General features: G+C 45.5%; 1 protein-coding gene across 16 annotated transcripts in view; it reads left to right on the top strand.

The window, feature by feature from the left end:
- The window catches only part of nrcama (neuronal cell adhesion molecule a), a 174,947-nt gene that overhangs the window by 147,824 nt on the left and 14,764 nt on the right, over nucleotides 1–12,359 (top strand). For 8 of the 16 annotated variants that reach the window (XM_042335660.1, XM_042335665.1, XM_042335663.1 and 5 more), the window contains 5 exons: nucleotides 379–558; nucleotides 1,426–1,452; nucleotides 2,287–2,352; nucleotides 4,951–5,067; nucleotides 10,760–10,918. In XM_042335660.1, the coding sequence (XP_042191594.1) occupies nucleotides 379–558; nucleotides 1,426–1,452; nucleotides 2,287–2,352; nucleotides 4,951–5,067; nucleotides 10,760–10,918 (549 nt within the window). The remainder of the gene's footprint in view (nucleotides 1–378; nucleotides 559–1,425; nucleotides 1,453–2,286; nucleotides 2,353–4,950; nucleotides 5,068–10,759; nucleotides 10,919–12,359) is intronic. The other 8 variants (XM_042335670.1, XM_042335675.1, XM_042335671.1 and 5 more) reach the window with 3 other exon arrangements.

A 12,359-nucleotide genomic window follows, 5' to 3' on the forward strand; every position in this document is an offset into this window, starting at 1 on the left:
GAGCCAGGAAGCAAAGTAAAAGTTAAAAGTCTTGTAAAAGTTCAGAAAGGACTGTGCTTTGAGTTGACATCTGCCTTAATTGATTAAGAATTTACAGGTTGTTTGTCCATGTCTGTGCAGCAGTGCAAATGAACATTAAAAATGTATATTGCCCATTGCATACAGCTTTAGAGCCATTGCACAGTGTGCACAGCTTTAGCGCCAAGGTTTACAGAGTTGTAAATCGCGATGAACGATATGTTTTGAGAGGTGAGAAGCCACATTCCACGAATTGCACTAACGAAAACTTTTCCGGGTTGATCAGTGACCATTAATTGTCACGTCTGCCTTTGAAATCTCGCTGCTCGTTCACAGACATGTCCATCCATTTTGCTTCAGTTAACAGCACACACGAGCTAGGCCCCCTGGTGGAGATCACCATCCCTGCCGACAACGAGACCAGCTGGACTTTGAAGGACCTCAACTACAGCACCCGCTACAAATTCTATCTGAATGCATACACGGCTGTAGGTCCGGGCAGCAAAATCACAGAGGAGGCGATCACAGTCATGGACGAAGGTAATGTGTGCAGTTTTTGTGGTGAGAGACGGTTCAGTCTGTTGAACGTGATTGTTTTTCTAAGTTGAAACTAGTTGAGAGCTGATTTGCATTCTTACCTGTTAGATTTCTATTCAAACAGAGGTCTCCATTTTCCGAGCAGCTTTGAGAAGCCAGCTCGATCTGCCACAAGCAAGAGTCCAGGTTCAGTTCCCCAGCCTGGATATTGTCTTCACCGAGTGTTTTCCCAGTTGTGGGTCAGACTAGGAGTTGGGTGGTGGGATGGGGGGGCAGAGTGAGTTTGTGGAGGACACCACCACCACGTAACCACCATGAGGGATGTGTGGTGACCGAAACTGAAGCACCTGTCAACAAAAAGGTCTTGAGTTTAGCGTAACTTGGTCCACCACAGCAGAGGGCAGTTTCACTGACAGGTGATGTGAATGGGATGCAGTGAGAATGCAAGTCAGGTGGATTGAAGGCAATTCTCAATTCTCTTTTCAGTTTCTCTTTACCAAAAGTACTTAGTGCAAAGGACCTCAGAGAAAGTGCTTCTTGTTAAATTGTAACTTGTAAAATGAAGCGCACGTCCATAAGCTGATGCTGCAACGTTTATTGGTTTTGTTCATTGGTTTCTGGTAACTCTTGGTACTATTACGATTAATCTGTTCGTACGTAACAAAATTATGTTTCAAAGTTGAACTTGGCAAGTTGAGCAAGTTCTAATATGTTGTGATTTCTTTGTATTCTGAGACACTACTCCACGATGTATAAATGAAAGATGTAGTTGTTCATAAGTCTAGTCTACTCTCAGTGTGTTCCTAACTGCAGTGTTTTGTTTTCTGTTCCCTTCCTACTTTTTCAAAAAAAAATGTTCTTTATTAACAGCGTTTCCCGCACCAGGGCTGGGGAGAGGTACAGTAACAGTAACTAACACCAAATCTGCATGGTTTCATCAGCTTCTGGCTGTTTGCGGTGTGGGCAGGCGATGGTTCACTGCTGGTGGGGGTGCAATGATCGGGGTGGCAGAGCTTTCCTTTCTGGGTGCTCCTCTCTTTATTTCTCCAGTTTTCACCGATAACAAACGTGTCTGTGAAAAATTAGGCAACGGTTTGTATTCAACCACACTGGCCGACGGTGCTCAGTGTTAACCAGCGTCAATCTGGACCTCTGTCTTCATTACACTAAACCTGACAATAAGCCAGAATGGTCTCCGATTTCAATAGTTTGTTTTTTGTGCACGGTTTTGTCGATGGGTTTGACTAACGCCGGTGTTGCTTCTGCTTCTCTTTTTTTGTGTTTGCTTAAACAAGAATGTCTCAGATGGTGAGACTCTGTAAACCCATTCCCCTTTCTTTAGGGCAGCGGGTGGGTCTTAAAGTCGCATAAGAACACCGCTGGGAGGATTGGGTGTGAAGCTGACTCTCAGCATGAGTCTGACTTCTGAGAGCTTTGGAATGGCAACTCGGAGCGGGTTGGGTTGGGTCCCTGAGATTCCTGGCCTTCCCTGTGACGATATGCCTTTCTCTGTTGGATATCTCTTCCACTGCAGTCAATCTGGGACTCTGAACATGGCGGGGGGAGATTTCTGCACTGAGATATAGCTCTTGTGCCTCTGATTGGCTTGCCTCTTCCCTTCTGCCTATTAATGTTTACTGTGTCTGTTTCGAAATAGCTCATTATCTGTATTACCTTGACCTTTCTTTCTACTTCAACTCTTCTCTTTCTTCCTTTCTCTGCTATCTGTAGGAGAATTCGCCACACGCCCTTTAGCGAAAACAGATACGGTAGTCCCTGTTGATAAAACAGTGAAGGGTATTGTCTTTCTTGTGAATATCACTTCAATGTGCTCACCTCTGCACCATAAAATACATTCGGAGATCTCTCACTCCCTGCTCACTAACACTTGTGATCTTTTCCATGGTGACAATACCTATTTATAACCAGCTGATGAAAAAAATAAGTTAAAATTTCGCTCCGTGTTACTCAAAGGGCCTTTGGTCATATCAGCCAATCATTTCAGCCGCATTTGAGCTGAAAGGTCACTGGTGTTAGTGATCAGTAAGCGGTGTGACTCGCAAGCTGGTCAGTGTGTGAGGAGCAGTGTCAGAGATGAGCAGTCAGGGTTTGAAGATTTGGCTAGATTTGAAGTGGCTGCACCAGAAGGGAAGGCACCAGAGGTGTTGAGGGATAGTCTATATTGTCCACTCACCACACAGGGATGTTCCTTGTGGCACTTTGTGAGCAATGTCAGCAAATCTCAACAAAAAACAGACTTGATGCTTTCTCAGCTGACAGTCTCGACAAGGAGCACAGCTCCTGGAACTGGGGAGAATGGAGTTTAAAAAAAAAGGCAAACATTTCTGCGTGTGAAAAATACCATGGCAATGGCAGGTTCTGATTGGAATTATATAGATTTTCTGGCCCAGACTTGTGCTCATCCCTAACACCCAGAGAAATGGCGAGGTCACTCTGACCTTTTTGACATGACAATTTTTGTAATTGTCATGTGTACGTCGTCTTGCTTTTGCATGTTCAGAATAATACAGTCTATTTGAATAGTTCCATCACTGAAGATGACATGCCAGTTGCAAGGACAACTTCCAGCTGTCTATATTTGCCCATCCCTTAAGGCATTCAAAGTACTCTGCTTTATGATTAAAGACAGCCAAGACGTGTACAGAAACACACAGGCAGGCAGGTGTGTACAGAGACATACATTCATGCTTGCCTTCACAAGCGCACTTGAACGCGAAAGGCACACACACACTCACTCAGCACACCCACATACACAAACATTCACAAACACTGGGAAGAACGAATTTGTACCCCAGGGACATTTACATCAGTATAAATACAAGACAACTAATCCATCACGTGAGAGCCTTTAAAAAGTAAGAAGTGACCGAGAAAGTGAAGCAGCAATGTTGGGAAGTGAATGTTTTGCAGCAGGGACAGTCATGGATTTCCTGAAGTGAGATTGAGGACATGAAGCCTCTGGCTGTTCTGCACTTTGCTTGAGTTGCTAGGATCCGTGAGGACCGAATGATCAGGAGTGAGCTGAAAGGGTTGTTTCCATCAAAAAAAAACTTTGGGGAGTAAAGAGCTTTAATGTCCTTTCTAGGGATCTGCAAATATTGAACATTTTGCTTTGTGATTTTCAGTGATGGCTATTATTTTGAATGTTGTTAAATTTTAACATATGAACTTTCATCGACGGGAACTGTGGTGGTGAACAGCAAACAAATTATCTGCACCACTAAAATCTCAAAGGTGCGGTGCAGAGCCAGGTGCTGATGTGGGCTGATCGCTATCCTGCTAAACTTACTCCCTGTGTGTTCACAAATAACTACAGGGCCTTTTCTTTAAACAGCAAATAACATTACGTTATGAATGTAAAATTAGCTGGAGATGTAAGATTGCGTTATGGTTATCGTAAGCACACAGCGGCATATTTACTGACATTGGTGGGTGAGGGCAGAAGTGGACCCAAGCCCTCGTCCATTAATTTGGTGCTTTTTTGAGTGTGCGGAGCAGAATAATCCCAAGGCTGTGCATGTTGATCTTGTTACAACTTCGTAGCTGGTTCCTCTAATTTCTTTGCATTGTCTAATAATTGATTTGATTGCTCAGAAAATACGCTCAACAGGGAATTTCTCTTGAAGTTGTCACAAAGCACGCTTGATGGTACTTTATCTCAGGCAGAACAGTGCCAGAAGCAAGAGGGGTGGGGGTTTGGATAAACACTTCAGAGGGAAAATGTAAGGTAATCAGTGCATTTTCCTCTGGACAAAGGGCTTGGTTTGGAAAGTGCAGCACCAATCTGCCTCAGGCCACACTCACGAGACCTTGACCGGAGCTGGCCTTAGTGCTGAGTTCTCGTGAGCTGGGGTGAGGTATGTAGGTTTCCCAGCTGGAGATGGACTTTTGTCGCCAGGCACTTTTTTCAGTCTGAGCAACATCTTACGCTGCCGTCCGTCTTTCCCTAAATAATAACCATTGTTATTTGGTTGGTTCTTGGACCCCTGGGAATACTGGTGGGATATGGAGTAGTAAAGCAATGCCTCGACAATAAGTAAACATAATTCGACTCCAACTTCTGCTATGAACAGAGCTGTTATGTTCATCAACTTTGATACGATTCAACCGGTGAGAAATCAGTGTACAGTTTAATACACTCAGTGAACACCTCAACCAGGAAGTGATCAGTGTATCATTTGATACAGTTATAGTGAACAGTGTAAAATGTCCACACCAGCAATAGCTGGTCAGAGAATGAGTATTTTCCTCAAATTGTTACTTGGCTGTGCATTTATTCATGTACTGACGTATTTCAGGTCTGTAAAGTGTGGTATCTGCTTGCACTGATAACTGATTTTCACCCATCTATTTTTTCTTCTGTTGCTCATTTAGTCCTGGTTCCTCGTCCAGTAATTAGGAATGTTACCAAGTCTGGGACCTATGCAAATATCAGTTGGGAGTTTGACCAGATGGATGTGCACTTTTATGTTGAATATGAGCTAGCTGACAGTAAGAGACTCTTTCATTGGATTCTACATTTGTTACATCCAGACAGTTCCATTAAATTCAGAAATGTCATTTGGTTCATTTTCTCCAATCAGTTACTGTGTCATCTCATAAAATTAGACCACCAGAATGAATGAGATTCCTTATCCAATGATGATACAATACAATGCAATTTACATTTAGAGTGCTTAGCACAGCTGGCTGGGGAACTGAAAGGCTGGGGGCTTGGGGGCTGGAGAAATGATAATCCTTGCATTTGAAAATGGCATCTATCACAATGAAACATCTCAAAGCACTTCATAGAAAATTGCTGTCAGATATAGGGATTAAATTTGTAAGGAAACATTGCAGCCAATTACAAGATAGGCCCTTCTGATTATATCCTTCCAGAATACCCTACTGTTCCCGCCCTCACAGCATCAAGCTGCTTTTTAAATGAATCTAGTGTCCTGGCCTCAACCACCTTTCCTGACAAGCTATTCCTGATGTTGACTACCTTCTGAGTAAAGAAAAAACTTTCTTATATCTGCCCTGAAATTACTCCTTACATCTCTAAACCTATGTCCACTTGTTCTATTGCTTTGTTGCAATCAAAAGCATTGATCTGGGTTTACTCTTTCAGATCCATTCAAAAATTTGCACATCCCTATCAGGTCCCCTCTGAGTTGTCTTCTCTCAAGGCTAAAGCGCCTGAGTTTGTCTAATCATTGCTTGAGCTAACTTGAGCAAAGCAATATCTCACACACAGCCATGAAGTGAATGACCAATTTGAGCTGGGGGATTGTTGACCAGGACAATCAGCAATCCCGCAGGTCAAATTGGACATTCACTTCATGACCAATTTGAGTTGGGGGAAACTCCTCGCCTTTTTGGATCATGCAATGCTTTGCCACAAGTCCCTATTGAAGCAGAGACCATAACATTTCAAAAAGAAATTGGATTAACGTCTGTAGAGAAAGAATATACAGTGCTTGAGATCTATAAAATCACAACCTGTTCTTTGATGAGGTGCAATTGCTGGTTTCACTGTGTACGCACGTAGCCAAACTGGCCTATTTCCTGCTTCCTGGCTCATGCCCACGATGAAAATAAAATGGCCGATTTCCAGGTCACCTCTGCATTTTTCACTTCCTGTCTGCAACAAAACAAGAAATTATGTCAGTGCCATCTGGAGACCTGGAAGTTGGTTATTTTAACATGAAAGCCAGCCAGCGCACACACGTACACAGTGAATGCAGTCCACAGTGCAACCATGGGAAAACCAATTTACACTACAAAGCGTGTTATAATACACCTGGAATGCTGAAGGTACTGGAATGAATAGGGAACTGGGATTTGAGTAGTTAAGTCCAGGGACAGGAGCAGGCACCCCTTGAACAAATACCACATTGCATCACTTACTGAGTGAGCTTTAAATCAATTACGAACGTTCAGAAAGTGAACTGAGGGGCATTTAATGCGCTCGTTCATATCTCATTGTGCAGGAAGCTGTCAGCATCGTCACAACAGAACTTAAGCTCCTGTGACTTTGGATTTTGGCTTGTTGGCATCAAGTCCAATCCTTGCATTGTAGCAACCCTTTATTTGCTGGTTTCCACAGCAGGTGGATTCTGACTTTTCAGCACTTTTGATTTTAGATTCATAACAGTCGTGAGCACAATCGCTTAATGAGATGACACAGTAACTCTGCATCCTTTCTAAGTGTGGAACCTGCTAAATCTGTTCAGCACTTTGCAGGCCACCCCATTGAAGCCATAATTTTTGTGACGGTGAAAAACCGAGAATGTATTAGTGCTTTTGCTTGTGTTCACTCCTATTTGCTTCACCACTTTGAGGCACAAATTCCTGGTCAGGGGAAGGAGAGTCCAAGGAAAGTACTTTCCCTTCAAAGTACACCCTCTCATCATGTTAGAAAGTGCGATCACTTTCCTGTTGCTGGAATTCCCTCCAGCCTCCAGGGTTGTTGGGATCTCCCTGCTCCTTTCCTGGGCAGCCCTAGTGACCTGACTGCTGGGAGGAGCAAAGTGACTCCATTCCTTCCTGACGAAGCAGCATCTTGGGACCTGCTCAGAGGTTGCTGGTAACCCATGGTTGGATGTTGCTATATCCCAGCTGGTGCTATCTGTACTGGGACCTGTCTGGGTGGCTCTGGCTGAAGGATCTGCTCCAGGGCGTACTGCCAATCAGTGAGGTGACAAGAGCAGCCCAGCAGGGGAGCAGATGGGGACCAAATATCGCGGTGATATCCACAAAGTTTTCAAGCTTGCTGGAGGAATTACTTTCAACAGAAAATACTGCCCCAGACTCTTCTTCCCTTCAAGCAATTGCTTGTTTTTGCCTCAGTGAGACTTTCCACTCATATCTACAGCCCAGGTTACACACCAGCACATTCCGCATCAACCTTGTAATTTCTATTCATTCAGGCTTATCGGATTGCAGCAAATTGAAAGTAAAATCAATCGAAAACAGATTCGGGCTCCAATTTGTTCTGTTGTGTTGGTACTGAATATGTTTATATACCTCTGCTTCCTTAAAGCAGGCTCGTTCTGCTGAGCACACCTGGCTTAAATCAAACCTAACTGTCCACCGGCAGATTTGGCTGGACCATGTCAAATCCTACCGCTCCGCCCTTGCCTCCGCTAAATCCTCCAAGACAATCTTGGAGGCTAAGGACAACCCCAGGCTCCTCTTCTCCATCACAAACCGACTACTCTGCCCACCCTCTTATGCCTCAACCATCCTCACCTCAAATGCCAACTGCGAAGCGATCTTGGACTTCCACGAATCCAAAGTCGAGGGTATCCGCTCGGCTGCCTCTGCAACTGCTACCCCCTCCCCATCTCCTCCTCCTACCCCAGCCCCTACCCACGCCTTCCTTCACACCTTTGAACCCGTCTCCCCCTTTTCTCTCATCACCACCATAACCCATATGAAAGCCACCACCTATTCCCACGACCCCATCCCTAACCCCCTCCTTGCCTTCCAGCTCCACCTCCTTGCCCCTCTACTCACTGACATTGTTGATCTCTCCCAGTCCTCTGGTACTATTCTCACCCCTTTAAAATCCGCTGTCATCATTCCTATCTTTAAAAAAAACCCTCCCTGCACCCTGCTCTACTCCCTAACTACCAACCCATCTCTAACCTCCCGTACCTCTCCAAGGTCCTGGAACTAGTTGTTGCTTTTCAACTTCGCTCCTTCCTCTCCCACCATTCCCTTCTTGAACCCTCCAATTGGGCTTCCGTGCCGCCCACAACACAGAAACTGCCGTGGTCAAAGTGACAAATGACATTCTGTCCACCTATGACCAGAATGGTCAGACATCAAGTCCTGGATGAGAGCTAACTTTCTTCATTTGAACGTCAACAAGACTGAGGCTCTTCTGATTGGCTCCTGTCAGCGCCTCCTCACCTCAGGCACTGACAGCATCACCATTCATGGTTGCACACTCCACCTTACTAAACCAGTCTGGAATCTTGAGGTCTTGTTTGACCCTCAACTACACTTTCTACCCCAGATCTGCGCCATGACCCACTCTGCCTTCTCCCACCTCCGCAACGTCGCCCGGCTCCACCACTGACTCACACTGCAGGCTGCCGAAAATCTCATACGTGCCTTCATTACATCGAGGTTCGACTATGCAAACTCACTGCTTGTCGGCCTCTCCAACGCCTCCCTCCACAGGCTGCAGATCATCCAGAACTCTGCAGCCCGTGACCTCTCCCGCACTAGGCTCCGCTACCCCTTTCACCCCCATCCTCGCCCAACTCCACTGGCTTCCCATTACACAGAGGATACAGTTCAAGATCCTGGTCTTCACCTTCAAAGCCCTCCATGATCTTGCTCCCCCCTACCTCTCCAACCATCTAATCCCCTACAACCCTGTTCGCTCCCTCCACTCAGCCTGCTTCACGTCCCCAGCCTTGCTCACCCCACGGGTGGGGTGGGTGGGCCTTCCGCCACTCTGCACCCACCCTCTGGAACTCCATCCTACAGTCCCTCCGTCTCACCCCCTCTCTTGCCACCTTCAAGACCCACCTCAAGACCCTCCTCTTTGAACGTGCTTTCGATCTCCCTGCTTCTCCCCTGCCCTCCCCACTCCCCCACCCCGACCCTCAGCTCGGGTCCGTAACTCTGTCTGTCCAGCACCTTGGGACGTCCTCCCAACATAAAAGGCGCTACACAAATGTAATTTTGTTGTTGTTTAACCATAGATTTTTCCAGTGAATCCCATCTGAAAAGGATGCCTTTGTGTACACCATTATTTCAAAGATGATTTCTTGTTCTCTTCAGTCGAGCGAGTGGGGATTACGTTCAGATTTTGGGCATGCTTTCTAGATTGTAACTAATGAAAAACAATAAGATTACAGTCAGAAAAAGCTTGCTGAGTCTTTAAAGGAAAGGTAGGGGGATGTTAGAGCGTGTTGGCCAAGAGAATTTTTAAAACGGGTTTTGAAGCCAGAGAGAGAAGACACAAGGCAAAGGGATTTTACAGGACAATTTTCAATAGAATTTAACTTTCAGTTACACAGCGTCGGGAGGACGTGCCAAAGTTCTTCGTAGTGCCTGATGGGCACCTGGGCTAGGGGTGGGGGAAGAGCAGTGAGGAGGTGAAAGATGATCGAAAGTATGGTCAGAGGTGTGTTTTTCCAGGTGCCTTGAAAGAGGGGAGGGAGCAAGCAAGTTGGAGAGTCTCTGGGATGACATTCCAGAGCGCAGATGCAGGAAGGTTCAGCGACTGATGGTGAGATGGTCAGGAAGAAGAAGGTTAGAATGGGAGGAATGAGTCTCTCTTTGATGCGAAATATGTATCCATTGTGTGTTCCGTCAGGAGTACCCTAAAAGCCTTGTAAGAATACACACACAGGCCGATGTCCTTCAACTCAGATCCTCAGCCCACAGAGAGAAACATCATGATTGTTGATCAACGCAAACCGTTGGCACTTTACCCAGCAATCTATGCATGCCATTATGTGGAGCAAATTGGAGCCCTGTAACATATTTTCCATATAATCTCTGGACAAACGTGCACATAGTTTGGAAACAGGAACCTAACTGGACTGAGTTCTTGATACATGAGTGCGTTTTGTGGCAAAGGACACATTGCTGAGCAGGAATTGAGAGGGCCTGTGTTTTGACAGAGCATGTTTGGTCTCGCTCTCTGTTGGATGTCAAGTGCTGTGTGGTCATTCATTGTTACCTGAAGAGGTCAGCGCTCGGAGACCTCACCCCTAACGTGTGATCCACAGATCGCTTGCTGACTTGCCGTCACAATTGCAAAAAGAAAGCAAACAATTCAGATTCGGCCTCAAGACTGATTAACCCTTTCTGCTGCTCGAAAGAATAAATTGGGCAGGGGGGGAGCTCTGATGATGATCTTCATCTTGTTTTTTAAAAAAAGTGATTCCAACGTTTGGTGCAGCGCCTTTCACGTCAGGAGGGACGTCCCAAAGCACTTCACAGGATATGCTGTAAAATGCAGGGTCTGTGTGTTTTGTGGGAGAATGCAACAGGCAATTGTGCACAGCAATGTCAAAAGAAAGCTCATTCTCATTCTCGTACTCCAAGGGCTAATCATGTACCCATCCTGCTCATGTACACTTGTAACAATGTATCATTTAATATGATTTACAGTCTTTTATTGAATGTACGGCCAAGATTATTTGAGTTCATTGTCTCCATGCACTTCTTTTAGGTAAAGGGCCTTTGGAAAGAAAGTTGATAAATGGCACTCAGTCCTTCTTTGTGCTGAAAGGCTTGTTGCCTGGAACTGTTTACAAAGCTCGGGTTGTTGCTGAGAGTCATTCTGACCAGTTTCGAAGCAGCGATGTGCGGTTTGAGACAGACCCACCAGGTGAGGCAGCCAGCAGTACAGTTATGAGCCCTGCCTCGCACATTCTGACAAGCCGGGAGACCTTTTTGCAGAGTGGCTGTGTGATGAATATCAATTGCTCCGAAACTTGTGTGTGCTGGCGAGAGAACGCGTTAACGGTCAAGCCTCTGCTTACAAACATCTACCTTTGTCTTGAGGAGCACTTGCATTATTGTCCCCTTTGCGACGTCCCGTTATATAACATTGCAAGATGGCATGGCTTTGGAATCACAGAGAGCAGGTTCCAGTTTTATTTCCATCTTCGACATTGGTTTGCTTTCTCTGACATACAGGTGCTCCCAATTGTTGGCTTAGTTGTAAGGTCAGATTGAAAGTCCCTGTGTGTCTTCCAGTGGAGCTGGTGGTTGCTTTGTGGAGATCTATGTGTGACATTGGGGTTCCTCAGCAGGTCATGTCTGGAGAGCAAATGCAGTGTTTCACTCTCTCACTTTGTGCCTCACTCTCTCTGTACCTCACTCTCCCTCTGCACCTCACCCCTTCATTCTGTACCTCACTCTCCCTTTGTACCTCAATCCTTCCGTAGTTCACTCTCTCCCTCTGTACCTCACTCTCTCCCTCTGAACCTCACTCTCTCCCTCTGTACCTCGCTCTCTCCCTCTGTGTCGCACTCTGTACCTGACTCCCTCGCTGTGCACTTCAATCTTAATAGCTGTACAATAATATTTTGCCTTTATCTGTTGACCCATACACAGTATTTTGAATCAATTCATGTGTTATCAATTTGTCTTGGTAACCAGTGATGTTGATGCAGTTCTTATGCATTTAATGGGTAAATAGTGGCTGTGATTGTGACCACATTGTGAAGGCAGTATCCTTTTTAACATTTTGGCTGAGACTCAGAACTCTCAAAAACAAATCCAAACAACTGAACAGTGAAAGTTGTGCAACATTCTGTGGCTATTTAAAAGCATATTCAAAGTGACTGACTCCGCCTCCAGAGGTTGAAGGAAATTCCGGACCACAATTTGACTCTTTGCCTCCCCTCTGTGCTTGTAACACTGACTTTTCTTTCAAATCCATCACTCTGAAGATCCTCCACATTCTGGAGTAAGGTTGCAACCCCTTGGTGTAGAAGTATAGAAATTTACAGCGCAGAATGAGGCCATTCGCCTTATCTACACTGGCTCTCAGAGCAATACAATACAAATGTATACAGCACCTTTCACGTCAGGAGAACATCCAAAGTGCTTGACACTGCTGGCTTGGCACTCAAGCTGGGGGTGGAGCTGGGAAAGTTGATCAAAAGTGCAAACAAAGGGTTAGTCTTGAGACGGATCTTTAATGCGGTGAGGAGGGAGAGAGTCGGAAGGAACAAACTTTGGAAACATTGGGAACAAAAAGTTGACAAATCTCTGCCCTGCCCTATCCCCGGCTCCCTTCAAGCCTTAAACTTTGCTTTGTC

The sequence above is a fragment of the Callorhinchus milii genome, unplaced genomic scaffold (genome assembly GCF_018977255.1).
Source record: "Callorhinchus milii isolate IMCB2004 unplaced genomic scaffold, IMCB_Cmil_1.0 Scaffold5, whole genome shotgun sequence".
NCBI classification, from domain to species: Eukaryota; Metazoa; Chordata; class Chondrichthyes; order Chimaeriformes; family Callorhinchidae; genus Callorhinchus; species Callorhinchus milii.